The sequence below is a fragment of the Canis lupus genome, chromosome 1 (assembly GCF_003254725.2).
Source record: "Canis lupus dingo isolate Sandy chromosome 1, ASM325472v2, whole genome shotgun sequence".
NCBI classification, from domain to species: domain Eukaryota; kingdom Metazoa; phylum Chordata; class Mammalia; order Carnivora; family Canidae; genus Canis; species Canis lupus.
The window spans coordinates 68,681,054-68,703,661 of NC_064243.1; the positions used below are offsets into that span (position 1 = coordinate 68,681,054).

General features: G+C 44.1%; 2 protein-coding genes across 9 annotated transcripts in view; one reads left to right on the forward strand and one right to left on the reverse strand.

Annotated features, from left to right (window-relative positions):
- L3MBTL3 (L3MBTL histone methyl-lysine binding protein 3) overlaps window positions 1-14,576 on the forward strand; it is a 120,900-nt gene extending 106,324 nt beyond the window's left edge. For all 8 annotated transcript variants that reach the window (XM_035707044.2, XM_035707071.2, XM_035707053.2 and 5 more), the window contains 3 exons: window positions 8,527-8,696; window positions 8,987-9,049; window positions 13,694-14,576. In XM_035707044.2, coding sequence (XP_035562937.1) covers window positions 8,527-8,696; window positions 8,987-9,049; window positions 13,694-13,837 — 377 coding nt within the window. In that variant the 3' untranslated portion in view covers window positions 13,838-14,576. The remainder of the gene's footprint in view (window positions 1-8,526; window positions 8,697-8,986; window positions 9,050-13,693) is intronic.
- A 3,327-nt stretch (window positions 14,577-17,903) lies between these two features.
- SAMD3 (sterile alpha motif domain containing 3) overlaps window positions 17,904-22,608 on the reverse strand; it is a 37,613-nt gene continuing 32,908 nt past the window's right edge. Inside the window, 4 exon segments of the mRNA XM_049115490.1 lie at window positions 17,904-18,382; window positions 18,607-18,689; window positions 19,170-19,299; window positions 19,301-19,342. Of these exon segments, the coding sequence (XP_048971447.1) occupies window positions 18,098-18,382; window positions 18,607-18,689; window positions 19,170-19,299; window positions 19,301-19,342 (540 nt within the window). The 3' untranslated portion in view covers window positions 17,904-18,097.

A 22,608-nucleotide genomic window follows, 5' to 3' on the forward strand; every position in this document is an offset into this window, starting at 1 on the left:
GGTGAGGGGCAGAGGGAAAGGGAAAGAACGAATCTTTACACAGGCTCTACGCGTAGCTTAGAGCCCCATGCGGACTCAGTGTCATAACCCCGAGATCATGACCTGCGCCCAAATCAAGAGTCAAACTCTTAACCAACTGAGCCTCTCAGGCACTCCAGTATTTTAGTATTTTAACAATTTTTATATATTTTTGATGTTCTAGGCATATACCTCAAGCTGAAATATCTTCCTCAGCTTCTTGCTGTGTCAAGTCTACTACTGACTGCCTTGAACTTTCACAGCCGTGATTTTTATTTCCCTTCACTTTCCTACGTTGGCTTGTTCTCTTTCACAGCGTGTTTTTGTTTTCTAGAGATCCTGCCCCCTCGGGCCTCACTAAAACCATGAAATTCTTCTGTCGATAAATCAGTGCTCCTCTTCTGATGTTTTGTAGAACTTTTCATCAGAGGCCCCATGGTGACTGTTTTCTATTTTAACATTTCTGCATTCAAGGATTTTTCCCGGGTCTTTGTGAAGAACACTTATGCCCCAACAGTCCCATTTGGGTCTGCTAACCTGAGCTTGGAGTCCAGGTAGAGAGACTCCACTCTAGGTCTGCATCCTTGAGCCTGGTAAATGCTCACCAGTGATCATTCACAGTAACATCCACCCAGGGGTGGAAGGAGCCCTTCGCAAATCTAGCCTGGCTTGGGGGGCTGGGAAGGTAGACGAGAAAGCCCCTTGCAGTTTGTATATTATTTAGGGTAGAGGAGACTGCAAAGAAGCCACCCTTCTTTGCATTTAAACTTTCTTTAAAATGCCAGTAGGATTTAAGACTCTAGTAGGTCCATGAGAACCATTTTGCTTGGAGTCATGGATCAGATCAGTATTTAAAAACAAAACTTCCTCCTGAAAAAAAGCCTCTCCCTCTTCCTCTGTTTCTTTAGTTAATTCAAGTTAATTCCATGCAATATGTATAATTATGAGCCTTTTTTTTTTTTTTTTTATGATTCTCTCCATGCAACTGAATTTGACCTTTGGGGACTACTGAATATGATTTATTACTTTTTCTCCTTCCTTCTTCTTCCTTTTTTTTTTTTTTTTTTTTTTTTAATGACAACAACTTCTATCTTTTTTACCTGAAAAATAAAATAACTGATTCCTATCATTGTAGGGGAGCCTATTAATTAAGGATTCTATAAGTTGGCCTTCAAGTTTAAACTCTTGTACTCCTGGGAAAGGTATAATTTTGTTTTCTCTCCTGCAAGCATGCTTTCTCATGGGCAGCTGATGTGCAGCAAGAATTGAATTCTATTCTGTAACGTGCTAGATTTTCACTTGAAAAATCAAGCTTGCTTTTTTGCCTCCATAGCAATTGTGGGGTGGTTTATTTTTTTATTTTCTTGGTTGTTAACCTTGAAATGATCCTCGAGTATCTTTCAGCCTGAGTTAAGTATCTTGAAGCTAATTTTATCTCCATTCCTTGATGCTGTGATTCATTTATCTTACCCAATCACTGTTATTGTTCATCTTTTTATATTTAGTCAGCCATTAGTAACTCCATTAAAACATTTTTCTTTTTTTTTTTTTTTGGTTGACAGATGTATTCCATTTCTTCTGTCCTTGTTCTTTTTACATTAAGAGCATATTGGAAAGGTATTGAAAAGGTATTGACTCCTTTTCATTTTTGATTTCCATATCCAGTATACTCTCAGTGATATGCCTTTCTTTCAAAATTAGAAATAATTTATGGAGATCCCTGGGTGGCTCAGCAGTTTAGCACCTACCTTTGGCCCAGGGTGTGATCCTGGAGACCCGGGATCCAGTCCCATGTCAGGCTCCCTGCATGGAGCCTGCTTCTCCCTCTGCCTGTGTCTCTGCCTCTCTCTCTCTCTCTCTCCCTCCCTCACTCCTTCTCTCTCTGTGTCAATCATGAATAAATAAATAAAATATTTTTAAAAATTAGAAATAATTTCCCTCATTTGCTGAGTCTTTACTATATGTCAGACCCTGGGATAAGCATCTTAAAAATATCATGTGATCCTGACAACAATCTTGTTATCTTGATTTCACCAAGATACTAGAGCTAGTCAGTGGCGGAGCAGAAATTTGAATCCACGTTTATCAGACTCTCAGGCTCACCCTCTTTTTTTTTTTTTTTTTTTTTCTAAGATTTTATTTATTCATGAGAGAACAGAGAGAGAGAGAGAGAGACCATGACCCTCTACTCTGTAGGAGGCCAAAGATCCAGGGTCACGGTGTGATGCTGCCCCAGTCTCACGTGTGGCTTTGGGCATGTCAGACTTCGGTTTCCTCACCTTAGGGATGGTTGCCTCCTAGCACTGTTTGGAAACTAAAATGAAACAAGGCAGTTGGAGAATTTGGTCTCACGTCTGTCACTGGCTTAAAGGCATAGGCATGTCAGACAAGAGGTCAGTGGTAACAGTTGGCTTTTATTGCTTTAGTATTTTCAGACTTGGAAATAGGAACCCCCGTCAGAATGAGATCCAAGTGTGAAAGTAGTGGAGAGTGAGTACTTCTTTTTCTTCTCTAGGACTTGCCCTGGGTGGTCATTGTACCATGCAGTGGTTCTACTGGGTCTTAATGGAATGGTCCCACAGGAAGCAGGTGCTTCCTGGTGGTGCTCCATGGTGGTGAGGATGTCTCTTTGAACTAGAAGACTTCATGCTTGATTTAGATGATCTTCCCTATACTGAAGATTTATTGTCTTGATTCTGTGTGAAACGGAGGATATTTCTTTCAGGGTCACCTTTATCAGAAATGTCTTCTTACAAGGGTAGATCTCCCACTTCACTTTTTCCTACCTTAAGCCAAATCAAGAATTTTAATACCTGTGCTCTCAACCAGAATTGACAATCATAGTGGGCAAATTCGCATTTACAGGTTTCTACTTGGGATTACTTCATTATTAATTATTGAACTTCATTTCAAGGAAGTCTGCAAAGTATAAAGTTTCTTAATCATATTTTACTTTTGCAAGGATCAGTAAGAACTAGGCTTGGAAATCATCCCCGGATAGTTGTGTGAGTAGCCCCAATGAGCCGTGGAAGCACCAAACCGGAAACCAGAGGGGAGAGGGAAAGGTCTTTGGTAAATTTTCATTTCAGGGAATTTCAAAACATAGAGAAAAATCCCATAAAAGTGTTATTTTTCATGTAGATAGATAGTTTGAGGGGACGGCAGTTAAGAATGACCCTAATAAAAAGAAGGTGGCAGCAATGTCTTCCCGAACAAAGGCTTTGTTTTATGAAGCACATTGTACACATTCAAACCTATATTCCTTACCCTTGGCACTGAGCCAGCTACTTGAGCATTTTATTTTAGTTTGACCACATGTTAAAATAAAAACCTGGAGTCACATTTCTGTGCAGTTCAAGGACTCAGATACACATTCACTCAAGTGAAGTTGTTTTTCTCTGTATTTTTGGATTGGGATCATAGCTGACACGCTATTATTTTCCAAAGGGGATGTTCTGTGGCTGGGAGACACTACATTTGCCCCATTTATCAGTAAACGCCATTGGGCCCCAGGACATCCATCAATTGGCACGAGAGAATCAGCAAAAGGAAGGAAAGTCATAAGTGAAAGATGTGAAGTTCATATTAGTTTTAGAATGGTGTATATGTCTTGGCCTGTTTATAGCATCAGCTTCAAAGACATGTAGAAGGCACATGTCCAGAAATATGGAAGCTTTAGGGTTTTTAGTCATTTCTTTAGAATGGCTCAGTTGTTTTTCTAAAGAATAACGATGTAGCAATGTTAGAAATGAGCTGAATAAGACAGCTTTAGCAGGAAATAGAATGGAACCAAGGTGAAGCAGGGAACACTGGCAAATGTTAATAAAACAGAAACAGTTGTCCAAAGTGGTAGGTTTATTATACAAGACTGGCACTTTTGTGGCAAGAAATCAGGGTACGAGCCATAAAGTAGGCTGTATGGTTTCACACTCCTGTGGAGCTGGAAATCTCACCATTTCATATTAGCCTGCCTCATGAAAGATTTACAAATATTATATTTCAAATAATTGCTAAACTCTTGGAAATATCTGAGATTAAGGAGTGTTTTTTTAAGTTACTCCATATTTATGCTAAACAAAAACATCTTGAACTCTATGGGAATTTAAAAAGAATAAAAGAATACAAACAAACTGCTACAGGTTTATACATTTGGCTCATAACAGATATCAAGTAAAACAGGATGAGGAAAAAAAAAAAAAAACAGGATGAGGGCCTGAAACCTTATAACCAGTTATATGATATTCACTGAATGAAATGGGGAAAGAGGCACCATGATGGATTTTTAAAAAATATTCGAAGAGTTGAAATGTTTCATGTGGAACAGATAGATTTTTCTGTATGAGCTCACTCAGGTAGAGCCAGGACCAGTGCATGTTAGCTCCAATAAAATAGATATTTTTTTCTAATAGTTACTTCTAAGTTACTGTCTAATATTCAGAGCAAAATTCAGATTAGGCTAGCTTAAGAGAAGTTATTAAAGAACCACAATAGAACAGTAGAAAATATTTTTTTAAGAAACTATGTCATTTATAGTAGCAGCAGAAAACTTTGGGTACATAGGAATAAATTTAACAAAAGATGTGTGAGACCTCTGCATGAAAATGACAAAAGATTAAAGGGAAATAGTGAAGCCATCCCAAAGAAATGGAGCCATATCCCTTGTTCTTGGCTTGTAAGACTGGATGTTGTGAGGATGTCATTTCTCAGAACCAAATTGATGTATACTCAGCAGTAATCTCCATCTAAATCCTAGCGTTTTTTAACAAACTGATTCTAAATTTTATATGGAAATGCAAAGAGTTAAGGCTAGCCAAGGCAATCTTGAAGAACTAGACCACAGACGTCAGGACACTTACAAAGTGATAGTAATTAAAACCTGTAGGTTGGTGTAAAGAGACCAGGGGAACAGAATGGAGAATCATGTTTATATTCATGTTAAAGCTGGCATCGTAGTCAAGTGGGGAAAAAGTGGCCTTTTCAATAAATCATGTTCGGGGAATTAGGAATTCATGTGGGAAAAAACATCAGGAATGTCGATTCTTACCTCCCACCATACAAAAATAAATTTCAGATGGATTGTGAGGGTAAAACATCAAGTACTTAGGGGAAAGCAGAGAAGACTAACTTTAGGACCTTGGGATAAGCAAAAATTTCTTCAGTAGACAAGGCACTAACCTTAAAAGAAAAAAAGTAAGTTCAACTTTATCACAATTAAGAGCTGTTTGCCAAAAGACTGTATTAAGAGAGTAAAAAGGAAGTCAAGACTGGGAAATATTAATAATACCTATTTCCAACAAAGAATTCCTGTCCACAGTGTATCTAGATGACTTCTACAAATCAGTAGGAAAAGGGCGAGATGACCAAATGGAAAAAAATGGGCATAAAACATAAGTATTTCACAAAAGAGGTTCCCACATGGCCAGTTGAGCACGGTAAAAGGTTGTCCACTTCATTAGTCACCGGACAGAGACAATCCTGAGCACAATGTGATACCACAGCAAATTCACCAACATGGCTGAAATTAAAAAGATAGACAACAGCACATGTTATGAGGCTATAAAGCATTTATAATACTCTTACACTATTACTGGGTGCATATTGCACAACTGTTTTGGAAAACTGGCAGGATCTGCTGTTGCTGGATATCCACACACTCTGCAACCTCATATCCCCTCCACGGTCTGTATACACAACAGAACACATCCATGAGCTCAAGAAAGGGCGTGTGCAAGAATGTTCTTAGGAACACGGTTGGGGGCAGCAAATGTCCCCTTCATTCCAAATTAATTGTGGAATATCCAGAACAGTGAAGAACCATACAGCAACGAGCAAGTGAGCTACACCTGCAAGAGCAAGCAATGCGGAGGAATCCCACACACGTGCTGTTGAGTGAGAAAAGCCAAACACCAAGGTTTTCATTGAAATGTAAGTCAGAAGCAGGCTGTAAAGACCCTGTGGTGCTGGAGGTCAGGAAGGGGTCGCCCTGGCCGGCCGGGGTGCGATTAGAGGGCTGGGAGTGCTGCCATGTTGTCTCTAGATCCCAGTGTTGGGTCTGTGGGTGTGTTCACTTTGTGAGAATTCTTTGAGCTGGACATTTAATGATTTGTCCACTTTTCTGTGAATCTTAACTCTTTAAAGAGAAAAAAAAAAACCTTGGGTCCCATATTGAACTCGAGTTGGAAGAGGTGAGTCCGGTCTCAAAATGGAGGGCCATGATCCAAAGGAACCAGAGCAGTTGAGAAGACTGTTTATTGGTGGTTTGAGCTTTGAAACTACGGATGATAGTTTAAGAGAACATTTTTAAAAGTGGGGCACACTTACAGGTTGTGTGGTAATGAGAGGCCCCCAATGTTCCAGGGGTTTGGGTTTTGTGACTTACTCTTGAGTTGAAGGGGTGCATGCAGCAATGTGTGCCAGCCACACAAGCTTGATGGCGTGTGGTGGAACCCAAGAGAACGTTTCTAGGGAGGGTTCTATAAAGCCTGGTGCCCATCTAACAGTGAAGAAAATGTTTGTTGATACTAAAGAAGACACAGAAGAATATAATTTGAGAGACTACTTTAAAAAGCATGGCAAAATTGAAACCATAGGAGTTACGGAAGACAGGCAGAGTGGAAGAAAGAGAGGATTTGCTTTTGTGACTTTTGATGATCATGAGACAGTTGATAAAATTGTTGTTCGGAAATACCACACTATTAATGGGCATAGTTGTGAGGTGAAAAAGGCCCTTGCTAAGCAAGAGATGCGGTCTGCTGGGTCACAAAGAGGTCGCGGACGGAGGTGGATCTGGCAACTTCATGGGTCGTGGAGGAAACTTGGGAGGTGGTGGACAATGTTGGCCGTGGTGGAAACGTTGGTGGAAGAGGAGGCTATGGTGGTGGAGGTGGTGGCAGCAGAGGTAGTTATGGAGGAGGTGATGGTGGGTACAGTATTTTGGAGGGGACGGAGGCATCTATAGTGGTGGTCCTGGTTATAGCAGTAGAGGAGGCTCTGGTAGTGGTGGAGCAGGATATGGAAACCACGGATGCGGAGGTGCTGGTGGAGGGATATGATGGTTACGCTGAAGGAGGAAATTTTGGAGGTGGTGGGAACTATAAAGATCTTGGAAATTACAGTGGACAACAGCCATCAAATTATGGACCCACGAAGGGGGGCAGTTTTGGTGGAAGAAGCTCGGGCAGTCCCTCTGGTGGTGGTGGTGGTGGTGGTGGATCTGGAGGTGGATATGGTAGCAGAAGGTTCTAAAAAAAATTCAGAAGGAAAGGGCTGCAGTTCTTATCAGGAGAGAGAGCGAGGGGTTGTCAGGAAAGAAGCAGGTTACTTTGAGGCGGTCGCCCCGAACGCATTAGAGGAACTGTAAAAATCCGCCACAGGAGGGACGATGACCCATAGTCAGAAAAGTTACTGCGGCCTCAACAGGAACCCTTGTTCGGGACCGTCGCAGCCACGGTTTGCAGAAGGTGCAGCTCTTGGTTAATGCAGCGTAGCATCCGTGGGTGGACGTTCCTATAGCTTTGTCTTTATCTTTTCATTACATCAGGCATTTTGCCCTGTAAATTGCGGTAGTGATACCAGGAATAAAAAAAGCAATTTTTAACTTTTAAAAAAACAACAACAAAAAAACCCCATAAAATATTTTTATTTTATTTTATTTTATTTTTTAAGATTGTATTTATTTATTCATGAGAGACACACAGAGAGAGAGGCAGAGACACAGGCAGAGGGAGAGGCAGGCCCCATGCGGGGAGCCCATGCAGGCCCAGGGACTCCAGGATCACGCCCTGGGCCAAAGGCAGGCGCTAAACCACTGAGCCACCCAGGGATCCCCTAAAATATTTTTAGAGATACAAAGTAGCTTAAAATTTTCTCGGAGATCACGAAAGCCCAGACTCAAAGGATCACCGGAGCAGTGAGCGGGCCTGGGAGTGGAGGGGCATCAGTGCAGGGGGGGGCCTTTCTTCTGGTGGCTTTGAGGAGGTAGTTTCCAGAAAGGGTTTACGTCCTAGAGGACCTTAAGGAGAGGATCGTCGACAAATGAGTCCCAGTGACGTAAAATCATTTGCTAAAAATTGGCTATTTGGGGGAGGACAGCAGTTAAATAGGTTTGGGTGCAGAAGGCCCGGCAGGTGCACGGAAGGCTGTGGCTGTGATTGTGACATGCACAGGTACAGGAGTGACGGAGCATGGGCCTGCCCGCCGCCTGGTGTCGCTGCAAGGGCTCCATACCCTGAGTGGGCGCAGAGGCTCGGGTGCTGCCCAGGAAGTGCGGTGGGCGAGGGGGGGCTGGAAGGAGGCAGGGCTGCGATGAGGGGAGGAGGTGTCGCCATGGGGCCAGCAGCATGGCCGGTCACCTCCAGGACCAGGGCGGAGGCCGTGCGCACCAGGAGCAGCATTTCCTTCGTGGGTAGAGGGGGGCGGGTAGGAGTCGGGGACACACGGTGGGGGCTCTGCTGCCGCTGCTGCCTCTCAGCCAGTGACAGTGACGGCATCCGGTGTTTGCGTCACCAGGTGCCCGGGAGGAGCCGAGCGCACAGCAGGCGCAGCGTCGATCAGCCGTCTTTCTGTCCTTCAAGTCCCCGATCCCGTGCCTGCCGCTGCGCTGGGAGCAGCAGAGCAAACTGCTCCCCACCGTGGCCGGGATTCCCGCCAGTAAGGTCTCCAAGTGGAGCACCGACGAGGTACGTCTGCCCTGCACGGGGAGAGAGCCTGGCTTCAGGGGCAGGGGGGGGTGGGGATGGGGGGACGGGGATGGGGGATGAGGATGGGGGTATGGGGATGGGGGCACAGGGGGACAGGGATGGGGGGACAGGGATGAGGGGACGGGGGCGGGCAGGGGGCCTAGTTTCCTGGAAGACGGGGAACTGCTCAGAGAGAAGCAGCTGAAACCTGTAGCTTGAGTGTTCTGGGCCTGTAGCACTTAGGTTCCGACTTTTTTCTGAAACTGGAATTCTTATCTGACTTTCGACAGGTGTCAGAATTCATACAGAGCTTACCCGGGTGTGAAGAGCACGGAAAGGTGTTTAAAGATGAAGTAAGTGGCCCGCGGCCCTCCGGGCGGCCTGGCAGGGCTTGGGGGGGAGGCGGGCTCGCTGTGCGCCTAGTCCCAGAGGCAGCCTTGGTCGTTCGCGTAAAGGTGTTTTCATACAAGATCCGACGCCCTGGACACGTCCGCACCATCCTACGATGTTCCACAGCCGGGGCCTAGACGCTTTTTTTTTTTAATGTGGGGTGGTGGGGCCCGGGTGACCCGGTGGCCAGGGATCCAACTCCCGGTGTCGGCCCAGGCCGTGATGCTGGGGTTGCGGGTCCGGCCCGTGCGCAGCCGGTCACGCGCCCTCCTTACCAGCGTGCGGGTGCGTAGCCCATAGGAGCCAGCAACGCTTTATTTTAGTAGTGTGGAATTAGCTCCCTTTATTTCACTTTCAAACGCCACGTTACCAGCGCCAAGATTAAAGTCACTGAACATCGTCATCAGCACTACCGCTGTCGCTGGAGAGCCCTGCGGGTCTGACACCCGGGTCGGCTCCTCAGGGCAGGGGGAATCGGCCCTACGGCTCCTGCGGGTAACCTGGCCTGAGGACGCGGGGGCACCTGTCACCGGCCCTACAGAAGCCCTGGGCCCGCCAGCGCCTCCTCACGAGGCCCTTGGGTCCCGGCGCCCCGGCCACCGCGTCGCCTCGAGGCCCGGCCAGCCCAGAGCCCCGCGGGGGTGTCGTTGGCGCCCACGAAGCCGAGCGCCGGGCCTGGACGGCCTTTCCCCATGAGGCGCCGCCGTGCCCCGGCCGGGTGCCCTTTAAGACCCGCGAAGGCCTGACGTTCCGCGTCCTTGTTTCGGATCCTTGTTCAAAAGAAGAAGGTTCCCTTCCCCTTCTCCGCTGACCTATCACTGGTTACTCAGAGTGAGAGTCTCGTGACTCCTAAAGTCCCAGCGTCTTCGCGGACAAGGCTCACCTGATTTTCAGTCGCTGAGCAGATCCAGACGCCCCCCAGCAGCCGCCGTCCTGGCTTTGGAAAGAAGTCGTGTCGTCATTACCCGTGAGAAATGATAAGATGTTTTTAGAGATAAACACATGCTACATCCATTTTGTAGATTGTGCTTTTGGTCGTGTTCATAGCCGGACCACCCATGTGGATTTGCCCTGTTACTTTACTTTTAGTAAGATCTTCATATTCAAAATTCCAAATTCAACTATGTTGTCTCCCGGACCGCGTTTTCTCTCCGTGGTGTCTTGTGTCTGGAGATGTTCCTCAGGCACCGGTACCCTCGGCGTCCTCCCTGTGAGCTCGCGGTCCACCTGTACCAGTCACAGCTTCGTCCCTTTATTCCTTCGTCCTCTAAATTCTTGTGGAAGTCATGTCTCCCAGGCTTAGCAGGTGTTGGTTTTAAGGTCTGGAAGCAAAGCATGAAACCCGCCCAACTAACGTCTAGTGACATCTCTAGGAGGCCCCGTACGGGTGTCAGGATGGCTGTTCTGCGAGCCACGCTTGGCTTCCCTCCAACACACTCCACGTCTAATCTGTTGAAGAGCCTATTGAGTGTACTTTAAAGACGTGTAGGGATTCGGGCTGTTTCCCTGCTGCACCAGCAGCACCCGCGCTCGGGTCTGAGCCGCCGTCCTCTCCCACCAGGGCTACTGCTGCAGCCTCCTCACCAGTCTCCCTCTTTCTGTCTTTGCTCCCCCACGATCCGTGACCTCTTCCCAGCCTCGCCGGAGTCATCCTGCCAGAGAGGTGCAGTCGTGTCAGCGTTCCATCCGTAGCGCTCCAGTAGTAAGTCAGGATGAAAGCAGAAGCCCTCCCGGGCCTGCGGTCCAATGCCCCGTGCCCTCCAGAGAGGTGGGAACCTCCTGACCTCTGTGTCCTCCCTTCCACACGCTGGCCCCCTTGCTGTTCTTCGATTGTCCGGGCACACCTGGCTCTTCCTCCGCATGGTCACGTGGTGCAGTCCCTCTTCTCAGGGGCGGCTCCTTCCCAGTTATCCATCCTTGCCCCTGTGCCCCGTCATCCCCACCGAGCTGTGTCCTCAGTGCGAGCACCAATCACCTTGTACGATGTATTAATGTCACCTCATTACTGATTAATTTGCTTCTCTCTTGTATGTTCTGCTTGCAGTCAGTCTTCCGCTTCTAGGATGTGAACCTCACAAAGAGTTCTGGTTGCCTCCCTTGCTTGTTTTTGCCTGTATCTGTTGTAGCCTCTGCTGTGTGCCCAGCCCCAAGAAGAGTGTCTGGAATAGGATAAATGTCTAATAAGCCTTTGTTGAGTGAGCATGCTCGCACCTTTACCCTCTGAGGAAGACTCCCAAACGGCATGGCCCTGTGATCTGCAGAGCTACAACCCTGGGGAAGGAACCAGGGTGCACGGTGCAAAGAGCAATGAGATACAAGGCCAGGACCCCAAGCTCCAAATCCTCCTTCGGAGATTTGGGCCTTTAGCAAGATACGTCATCTCTGGAGTTAGACCAGTTCATATACGTTACAAAAGCAAAAAACAAAATAACAACAACGACAAAAAACAAGCCCGTTATTACCTTGCAGTGATCGCTGTTCTTAGAATTTTCTCAAATTAAGCTTCCTTCCTTCCAACGCGGCGTGCCGGTGTGGCCGCACGCTGGAGCAGCCTGTGTGAGCTATAGTGGCCTCAAGGTGACCTTTCCTTCCTCGTGTAACCTTGAACACCCTCCCTTCTCACCCGACTCCGGTGTTCAGATTCCATCGTTGCCTCTCTCAGACTGTTTCCTGTCATTATTCGTCTGTCATGATACATTCTTACAGGGTTTCCGCGGGAAGCTCAGTAGGGCCCAGGGTTCTAGGAGACAAGTCTGTCTTTGTGATGGGCTCTTTGGGAACCCGTCTGTCAGTCAGCATTTCCATTCATGACTTGGAGGACCTCAGCCAGACCGTTGATTCTGTGCGCGGCTTTGCTTGATGAGAGGGTTGTCACAGTGCAAGCGAGGAGACCAGAACATAATGCTCCCCAAAATACGATGGAACATTTCCTATCCCTGCCACTGAGCTCGTTTTTGCTTGGAAATTTACAGGGGAGTGCCTTCTCTTCCTTGTTGAGGACGGCAGGCTGGATGTTTCCTTACTGGGAATTAGACAACTGTTTCCAAATGATTCTTAAAAGTTGCATCGGATGACCCTAGTTCTTTTTTTTTTTTTTTTAAGATTTTATTTATTTATTCATGATAGTCACAGAGAGAGAGAGAGAGAGAGAGGCAGAGACACAGGCAGAGGGAGAAGCAGGCTCTATGCAGGGAGCCCGACGTGGGATTCGATCCCGGGTCTCCAGGATCGCGCCCTGGGCCACAGGCAGGCGCCATACCGCTGCGCCACCCAGGGATCCCTAGTTCTTACTGATGAAGAGAGTTGACAGATTTGTCATATCTTTAGAGAAATGAAGAAAATCTTACACAGCCACTAAATTATTTCAGCCTTTGTTTGGTGAACTGTTCACAGAATTGGCTTGCCCCGGCCGCCATGACCAAGAGCCACCAACCCGCAGTTTAGGCAGTGGAAATGTATTATCTCCCGGGTCTGAGGCCTGGAGGCCCACAGGCCAGGAGTCTGGGTGTTGACAGGGTAGCTTCCTTCTGAGGGCGGGAGAGAGGATCTGTTTCAGGCCCCTCCTTGGCCTGTTGCTGGTTTTCTGTCTTTGTCTTCACATCATCTTCCCTCTACATGTGTCTGTCTCTGCGTGTGAGGCGGAGGGCAAATGTGTGTTTTCCTTTTCCTTTTTTTTATTTTTTAAATATTTATTTATTTATTTATTTATTTATTTATTTATTTATTTTACTTTTTGTGTAAAATGGGAAAACTGAAAGAGACACAAATTATTTTTTTAAAGTTGGTGGAATACTCCCAAACCTGAAAATTTTACGGAAAGACCATTCCTTTGTTCTGTCCACTAAACCAGACATCATCTTCTTCAGAGCTGTACCTCTGAGCCTCAAAGCTTTCTCTTGTACTAGCACAGAATTTTAATCTCAGACCAGAGAAGGGAAGGATGTTTCCCATGGCCGCCCCACCTAGTAGAACCAGCACAGTCTACATTTCTTCACACCACATTTGCCACTTTCACTGATGCGTTTGCTTGCCCTTGTTATAAAATTTTAAAAATAGTCTGATTGCCCTTGTTAGTAGCTGCTCTTTTTCAGTATATGAAGAGTAATCGTGGCCACTCTAAAAATGAATGCTATTTATCACTGGTTTTTTCTTCATTATGGAAAGCTAATTAAAAAAAAAATGTTAGCATGCAGCCAACATATCTGCCTGAATTCCTTTGTTTATATCCACAAACAGCTGTGTGCTGCTTCTCATCTGTCATCCTAAAATCTACCAGAATGGGAACTGGATCTGAGGCATCCAGAGTCTTCCAAGTTCTTCTTGACTCGTTGCCTAAGTCAGGGTAATCACAGGGAGATATGGGCATCTTCCATTTCCTGTGGGCCGATTTTTCAGACAACTGAGTTTTTACTTTGCTTCCAGTCCACATTTGGTTATTGTAGATAAGAAAGGTTCATTACTCAGGAAATGTTCGCACACGTGAACTCTTGTCTGTGCCGTTCTCGCGTGGCTCTCAGAAGACAGCTGATAACTCAACTTTGGCTATTTGTCACGACACCACATGCAATTAATTCATAATCTTTTTTTGTCTTTTCTTCCCATTTTAGCAAATCGACGGAGAAGCCTTTCTGCTTATGACCCAAACAGACATTGTTAAGATTATGAGCATTAAGTTGGGCCCTGCTCTCAAAATTTTCAATTCTATCCTGATGTTCAAAGCTGCCGAGAAGAACTCTCACAATGAACTTTGAAGATGGTGAATTTTGAATACCATCAGCTTTTCTGCTTTAAAGCTCATGTTTTATTCAAAGCACAAGGACAGTTATAACTCCTACGCGAGAAGTCTCCAAAACTCGAGAGCGATGCTATCAGATTATTTATATTCCTCAAGAGACAGTATATACGAATCCTTATGAAAATGCTTCGACTTTTAACCAAGTACTGTCTAACAGCTGTCATCCTTCGGTTCTGTTCACTGAGCTAAATTTATCTTTGTACATCTTTTTGAGGCTGGGGGTGGGGTGGGGGGGAAGGGGACTTCGTTAATTATTTATGGTAAAAGGGGGGATCAGAGTAAGAACTTTTGGCATTTTGTAAACATTGTTGAATTCTCTTTCATGCACACTGTTTCTTTTTCAGTACTTTCAGAAACCTTTTTATATAATCCAACTTCAACTTATACCAAATTAGTCAAAACCTGGCTGACGTTGGCCAGTGGGACTGTTACCTGTATTGTTCATTCTGTGCCATATTTTGAATTGCAACATTATGCTGACAATAACTTTGCAAGTCATGATACTGCCTAACTGCTTGTCATAATTTGTTGGGGCCGAACGGTGGTAGAAATTACTTTTCCTTAAATCAGTGTTTTTACTTTTGCACGTATTATGAAATGTTAAACAAATTACTTTTCACCAGCATCTTTACTATAATTACCAAAAACGTGTATATAAATAATGGAACTGAAAAATAAAATATATAAATAAATTAGGTGATGTATTTGAATGGCATCAGTCTTCTACGTTGTGGTGCCCTATGTATTTACAAGAGTCCAGTGGTATCAAAGGAATATGCAGTTCTATTGGGGGGGGTGTCTTTGTAAGAATCTTGAACTATTTATGAGATGATCTTGAGCTTCTCTCTAATTGTAGGTGAAGGAACTGTGGTGCTTTGTGGAGCTGAAGGGGTCGTTCTGTTGCTGGAAACACTAATCCGTAAAGCTCTGTCCCGGATCTTCTTCCTCCAGACCCAGAGGTTTTCTTGGGGTTGGCTGTAGAGAGAGTATATGGATTTTACTGAAGAGGCAGGGTGTTGTGAGCGAGCAACACCAGTCAACACAAAGATTCTAAATGCTCACAGATCCAGGAGGCAACTTCCCAAAGCAGTTATGCAAGAACCTCCGTTTTAGAAAGATTCCTTTCTCTAGAAGGGTTCACCGAAGTTTTATAAATGTACAGATGCACTTTAGATGAAAGCCCTTGATTACCTATGAACTGATAGCAGTCGTGTTTCTTTTGTGAGAATGCCTTTCCAACACAAAAGGTAAATGATTTTATCAGGCTTTGGATGTAACGTCCACTTCTAGGATTGGCCATTTATTCGAGAGCTATTATAAAAGTAGGAAGCACGTTTGTAGCATGCTGTCTGAATTCTGGGGCAAGTCCCACCTCTCTTCTTAGTTGCCCTCATTTTTTCTGATGTAGGACTTCCTTTGATGTACCCCGTAGGAAGTCTATTAGCAGGCCTTTGCATTTGTTATAATTCAAAAGGGCATGGCATCTACAGTGTCCCTTTCATTTCTTTGCATGAATCCACTTAGATAAATTTTTCATTGTTGGGTTTTTTTTTAATGTTTTGTTCAGAATTTGTACATTCGAGTTGCACTGTTATATCTGACATGAATGAAATAAAATCTTAATTGCAGATGCTTTTTTTTACATACGTATGTTTTTTTTGTTTTTTTGTTTTTTTGTTTTTTTTTTTTAGAAAGCTTGTTAAACAGGCAAATGAGAGCAGAACCAATGTTGAAGATTTGGGCATTACCTCGTTCTGTAATGAATTCACTGGATTCAAAATTGTCAAACTATGTCCCAGGCGATGGAAAGAATGGCAGTACATAAGTAAGTAAGTAAGTAAATAAGAGATTTTTTTTTTTAATAAGAGATTTTTTTAAAGATTACAAACACTGTGTAAGTCAAATTGGACCTGTCTGCAGGTTGAAATATAACCACAGGCTGCCATTTTGCAACTTCTGGATTCAGTAGACTCGGCCTCCAAAGAAAACAGACTTAGGTGAGTCAACAATAGGAGTATTTACCAAGTGGCAGGGCCATCGGAGCCCTGGGGACAGATGTGCCACGGAGAGACAGTAAAGCTTACGTGTATTTGCCCTCACATTCCACTCCTGTCTGCTGCTGTGCTTAGGGCCAAACCTCTCTGCGATGTCCCTGCAGCACCACCCCTGTCTTTCCCCAACCTCTGGGAATGGAGAGGGGCTCTCACTGACCTTTAGCTGCAGAGAACGCGTGCTTCCCAAGGAAAGGAAGCTTTAAGAATTTGGTAAATTCAGTTGGGAGAGGGAAAATAAGACAGATTATGGAACTAAAGGGAGAGTAGAGAAATAAAGAAAGTTTGTAAGGAACTAAAGGCACATTCTAATGAAAGGCACGTCCCAGGACTGGTTTGAGTGAGGTTGACAGTGCACCGACCCCGCCTGTCCCCATCATGCAAGCAGTTAGTGCACAGTCATTGTGGGGTGGGCAGCTGATCGAACCTTCATTTTTTTGTCTCACTGACTTACCATTTTAAAGATCAGTGCTTACGGAGAAAGAGGCATTAGAATAAGTATTTGCAGAATAAGTATTTTCAGAGATATAGGTCCTGAAAAATAGTTTTTCAATAATTCCTGTGAGCTCCTTTCTTCTTAAACTTAAAAAATTAATTTGATGATGTACCCCCAGAAATGCCCACTGCATTGTGATGGACGCATTAGGACACTTAAAGCTCTTTGGCCTCTACACCAATCTGTTTTGTCTAAACTGATAAGTCATGTGGATATTGTGATGATGATTATCAAGAAGCGTCTCAGAACTGTAGTGTTGTCATTGTTGTCATTGTCTTTATAAAATACTTAGAGTGCACTGAGTCTTGTCAGACCTAAGAAGTACTTAGGTACTGTCTCTGGGAACAGAACAAATGGAATTTCAACATGAGATTCTGAGCTGGGTGCATGAGGATCCAGGACCTGGGCTTCTGAGATAGCAGGAGAGCAAGTTGAGGAAGGGGCTAAGCCAAAAACTAGAAACTGGTGCCCATGGGCAGCCCCAGTGGCCCAGCGGTTTAGTGCCACCTTCGGCCCAGGGTGTGATCCTGGAGACCCGGGATCGAGTCCCACGTTGGGCTCCCTGCATGGAGCCTGCTTCTCCCTCTACCTGTGTCTCTGCCTCTCTATCTCTCTCTCTCTCCCTCTCTCTGTCTCTCTCTCATGAATAAATAAATAAAATCTTAAAAAAAAAAAAATTAAGAAACTGGTACCCAGAAGGCTCTGGGACTGACAAGTCAGGTCCATATTTACAGACCAAACACACCTGAGCAGCAGCGAGGGCACATCCCCCACACTTTACATCAAAGCCAGGGGAAAGTAGAAACGGCATGAGGAGATGAGTGGGACCATCACTGTATGTCAAGGGAGGGAAGACGATCAGGACCTGTGCCAGTGAGATCCGTCATCAGTGAGGAGACCTCAGGAACGAGGCTGCCTTTGTTCTCAACAAATGTGATTGAAAGAAACCAAAAAGCTTGGCACAGGCAGGTCGGCTTAGGGCAAGAACTAGGGAGTATGTGTATCTCCTTAGAATGTTCGAGATCAAAATGTTTCCAAGCCATGTTGAGACCATAGAGGAGCCCATAGGCCACAAACGTACAGCCCCCAGGTATTACGTCTCCCAAGGGTAGGCACACTGGGCCAACTGCAAGGGGTCATATGCTAATCAAAGGAGTCGAGTGTATCTGAAGTGTAGGGTTTTTCAAAAACTAAAGCACTCTTGAAAGTGTAGCTTGGGAGGCCCCTGGGTGTCACAGTCAGTTGAGCACCAACTCTTGGTTTTGGCTCAGGTCATGGTCTCAGGGTCATGAGATCGAGCCCTACATTGGGCTCCGTGCGCAGTGCAGAGTCTGCTTGAGATTCTCCTTCCTTCTCCCTCTGCCCCTCCCACTTATGCACGTGCTCTCTCTCACTCTCTCTCAAAATAAATAAATATTTTTTTAAAAAGTGTAGCTTGAACCATGGAATTTCTTAGAACTCAAACAGCTCTTTAACATAGTATTTTATTACAGGATTCCACAAAGAATTTTCAGTATCTAATCATAAAGATAGAAGGTATGAGATTCATTTGCATCTTGGAGACAATTTTCTAACAACTACTTCTATGACAATGCTAAGTCAAAACAATTTTTTCAATAAAATTTTAGCTGTCCTAGAGATCAATTCTGATTCAATATTTGGCATGCCATTACGTAACTGGATGTTGAAATCCTATTGCCTTTATCTTTTCTTTCATAGAAGGAAAGTAGGGACGATGGATATCAAAAATAAGTGTCTCTAGGAAGTTGAGAGTTTGGGACAGTCTTCTCGGACACTCAACTCCAAATACATGGAAGGCAGCTATGAGTGCAGCCAAGGCTGTAACACAGTCGTCTACCTTTGTGAGCTTCTCTTTTTCTAAATACAAAGAAAATTCACAGACATCAATGTTGAAAGGATTTTTGACTTCTAACACGGGTGTGGAAACTTGCACCTGAGAAAATGGATAATAGAGTCACCACTGTCTGATAAGGAAAGTAGCTAAATACTAAAAGATGCTTCAACCACAACATTACAATAAATGAGCTTGTTGTACTGCAGCATATTTGTAAATATGACCAAACAATATTTCAAAAGAGACTATCACCCTGTTTTCAAATAAGCTGTCTTATGAAGATGTAAAATGTCAAACCCAGTGATCACAGAAGTACTGCATACCTTCTCATTCACAATGACAAACAGGCTGGGATCATCCCCAAAGACATCTGGTAGGAGCAAACATGTGGCTGTCATCTTCATATCTGCCAAAACAAACGTGCTTAAAGTCCAAGTAAAAATAAGGTTTTGCCAACTAATAAGCAAAAGTCAGTCTTAAAACATGGTGTTGTTTTTTTAAATCATTTGCTTCTACAGATAATAAACCAGTCTTCTTGCATCAGTGTTTCACAATCGTTTAACCAACATCTCGTGTTCTGCCCTCCAGGTCATGACCAGGAGAAGATAAGAGTCCTGTAGTCTCTGTCCATCAGCCAGGAAGATTTTAGTATGCTTTACCTTGTGATTGGTATTATGAAATTAACAGGTTACTAGTTTTCTAAATATAATTTTATAATATCAATTGTACTTTTAATTCTATACCTCAGCTCCTCCTATTCGAGACATTTTTTTTTATCCTGCATGTTGTTTCACTGAATTACTTATTTCCAAAACAGAGCTTTTCTAATTATCCTAAATTATACAGATAACTAAGATGAGATTGCCCCACCCCCAGGTTTACTAACGTTTCAACATGTCTTCATCTGTGTGCTGTTTCATTTTTTCTTGCAATGCAATACTGATTGGATTGTCCACCACTGAAAAAGAAGTCAGTATCTTTTCTGAATAGGATTCCAAAATGTGCTTTGTTTTTTTTATAAATATCTGTTCTTGTAAGAAGTTGGAATTCTCTGAACATCTAGAAAAAGGAAGAAAAAGATTACAAGAAAAATTAATGTATAGAATGTAAGGGAGTAAATAACTCTTTGGGATTATATTAAGCTTTTAATGCTAGTTTAAAATGTACACAAGATATTTGAGTAGCTGTAGAGGAGAAATAAAGACTTAAAGACAGAGGAGGAAGAAAGAATAAAAGCCTGAAATGGATAGGATAAACAAGATAAATAATGGACATAGCAAACTTCTATACCTCAGAATTAAAAATTTGCATGCAAACTCAACTAAATGGGGGTTCCAATGTATATATGCATATTTTGGCTTTTTGGTTACCAGCTAAGATTCTAGGACTTTATATTTCTTTAGGTGGTACCCAACAAGAGGCAAAATTTTAAAAAACTGTTAGGTTTTCGGAAGCAAACCTTCAAAAATACCTAAACATAGCATCCCAAAGGGATCCCCAAAGGGAAAGGGGAGAGCCTTAGAGACAAAGATAAGTGGTGAGCTAAAAAATTAAGTGTAGGAGATCTGACAGCAAAGTAGAAGCAAACCAGTTTACCCATGTGGAAACCCCTTTACTCAAAACCACCATTTCCTGCCAAGTTCTCCTGCTCCAAGAATTGCACCACCACTACTGCCTCCCCACTTTTTTTTGACCAAGTGGCATTATAAGAATTCATCATCACTTGCACTGGTAGAAATTAATGTAAATCATCACTTTCCCTAAAACTCTGTAAAGCAAAGTTGGGTACTACCCACAGGGTCTCCTCATTTCTTGAACGCTTAGGTAGATCATCTCGGGGTCCAAAAGTAGTTATCAGAAAACTGGAACACACATTACACTGCTGCCCTTCTATTCAATAGCTTTAAACTTACTTGAATGGGTTTATTACTTTTAAAATTTCTTCCAAATTTGAACATTACCCAAATATGTCTCAACAAAACAATGAATGTTCTGATTCTCAATTACATGAAATAGACCACTAATTATTAATTTCTAAGGTCAAGAAGGAGCTAAAACACAGGGTGTATGTGTACATGAATCACAAAGGCATGGCGGCTCTCTATAATAAGACCACTCATCTAGGATTGTGGTTAAGACCAGTGAATTCCATGTATCATCACTGGGGAATCTCAACGGAGAAATGGGATAAATATTTAAAAAGAGCCAAATTGAAAATCGATTTGAGAATAATATCTACTGAGATGAAAACATCTCTGAATAGAGAAACGCATATTGGGAAATACAAAGAAAATTTTCATGAACTTGAAGATAGATCAATAGAAATTAATCTGAATAACAAAAAGGGGATGAAGATAAGAAACCTGTGGGATGAAACGTGGAGTATGGAGAGGGGCTTTTCTGTGACTGATCATTCACCGCCAGGAGTTTGGCTGTGTAAAGTCTGGGGAAGGCAGCACAACTAAATAAAGACGTTGAGGATAACGGGTGCCTGGTTTCTCGCTGTTGAAGAGAGTTAGAATGTATGGAAAGGGGGTTGATTGGAGTAAGCCCTCTGGTTTGGGTTGGAATTGGAGGTACAATTGTGAATTCATGGTTTTTAATACTTGATGTGTGGATAATGGACCGATACAGATCTGCGTGTGCGTGTGCATGTGTAAAGGTATGTATCCCGGGTTGGTTCTGTGGGAAACCATAGAGCAATAACACCTCTGTAGCAATGAGCACACCTAGGGCTGAAATCTTAGTTTCTAAATACCATTCTCATTTTCTGTTGAAAGTGTTTTGAAGGGAGGAGGTTGATGAGTGCAGGTGGTGAGCAGGATCCATGTAGATTCCGTGGTCCAGTGTCCCACCCTGACTGCTCCTCTGCCACACCTGTGCCCACAAGCGCCCTGGGCTTGCCAGGCTTCACAGTGGGAGTGGTTTGCAGCGGGGGCAGCTGTCCTGCTTAGGGATTGTTTGTCAGCTGTGTATTTGTAAGTGAGGTCAAGCTTGCTTTTATTCACAATAAGGTTTTTATAAATTGTAAATCCCAGCTGGCTCTACAAGGCTTAATTACGGAGGTACTTCCAGCAAAAATCTAAAAGATTCAACTCTCAGGCTTAAAACGATAGATAGGCGACTTTATTTTTAGTACAGTCCTTACAAAAACCATATCCCAATCCATATTTTTGATAGGATGAAATGCCTGAGGGAGTGGGAGAAAAAGAGACTTAAGACAAAGCATGAGAGACACAGCCTTAGGTCTAAAGTCTCTCTCCAACCTCCCCCGCCCCCAGACTCATGCTCAGCTAAGGTTCTTTGAAAGGCTACTGAACCACACAGCTTGTCTGTTTTAATCACTAAACCTGCACAGACCCCGCACCCCTGTGAAGACCCCTAAGGCTGCAGCATCAGTGTCCACACAGCCTCACCAACAGCTATGAACTGAATATTTATGTCCTCCCAAAATTCGTATGTCACACCTAATGCTCGGAGGGATGGTATTAGGAGGTGGGGCCTTTGAGAGGGGCCTGGCTATGAGGGTGGAGCCGTCATGAATGAGAGTCCTGCCCTTACAAGAGAGACCCCGGGCAGCTACATCGCTCCTTCAGCCATGCGAAGTTACAGCTAGAAAGGCCCATTCATGACCCAAAAAGCCAACTCCCAGACACCACATCCGCCAGTGTCTTGGTCCTGGGCTTCCCCACCCCTAGAACCGTTGAATACATTTCTGTCCTTTAGAAGCCACCCGGTCTATGGTATTTTTGTTACAGCAGCCCAGACAGACCGAGACCCCAACCATCTACTAACTTAACCAGCACTCTGAAAATCAAGATTTCACTCCTGTGGCCTGCGCAGTGTTCTGCAGGGCATTTGGAAAGCTACTAAGATGTTTAAAATATGCTCTTTACCCTTAAGGAGTTTATAGGCTATCCATTTGACAAGGTTTTGCTTTTTTTTTTTTTTTTAAGATTTTTATTTATTTGATAGAGACCATGAGCTGGGGGGAGGGGCAGAGGGAGCAGGAGAAGCAGGCTCCCCCCAGAGCAGATTGCCGGATGTGGGGCTGGATCCCAAGACCCTGGGATCATGATCTGAGCTGAAGGCAGATGCTTAACTGACAGAGCCACCCCGGCGCCCCAAGGTTTTGCTTTCAAACAATATATTGCAGGTGTGTCAGTGTGGCCTACTCTTAATAGCCAAAGCCTCCTGGCTATTCCTGTCCCTAGCAACCCAAAGATGAAGAGAAAGTAACTAATAACCAAGGTAGTGTTGCTGAGAGACGGATAGATAAAATCATCCACGTGAGGCCCTGAAAATATAACTCCTGCCTAGTAAGC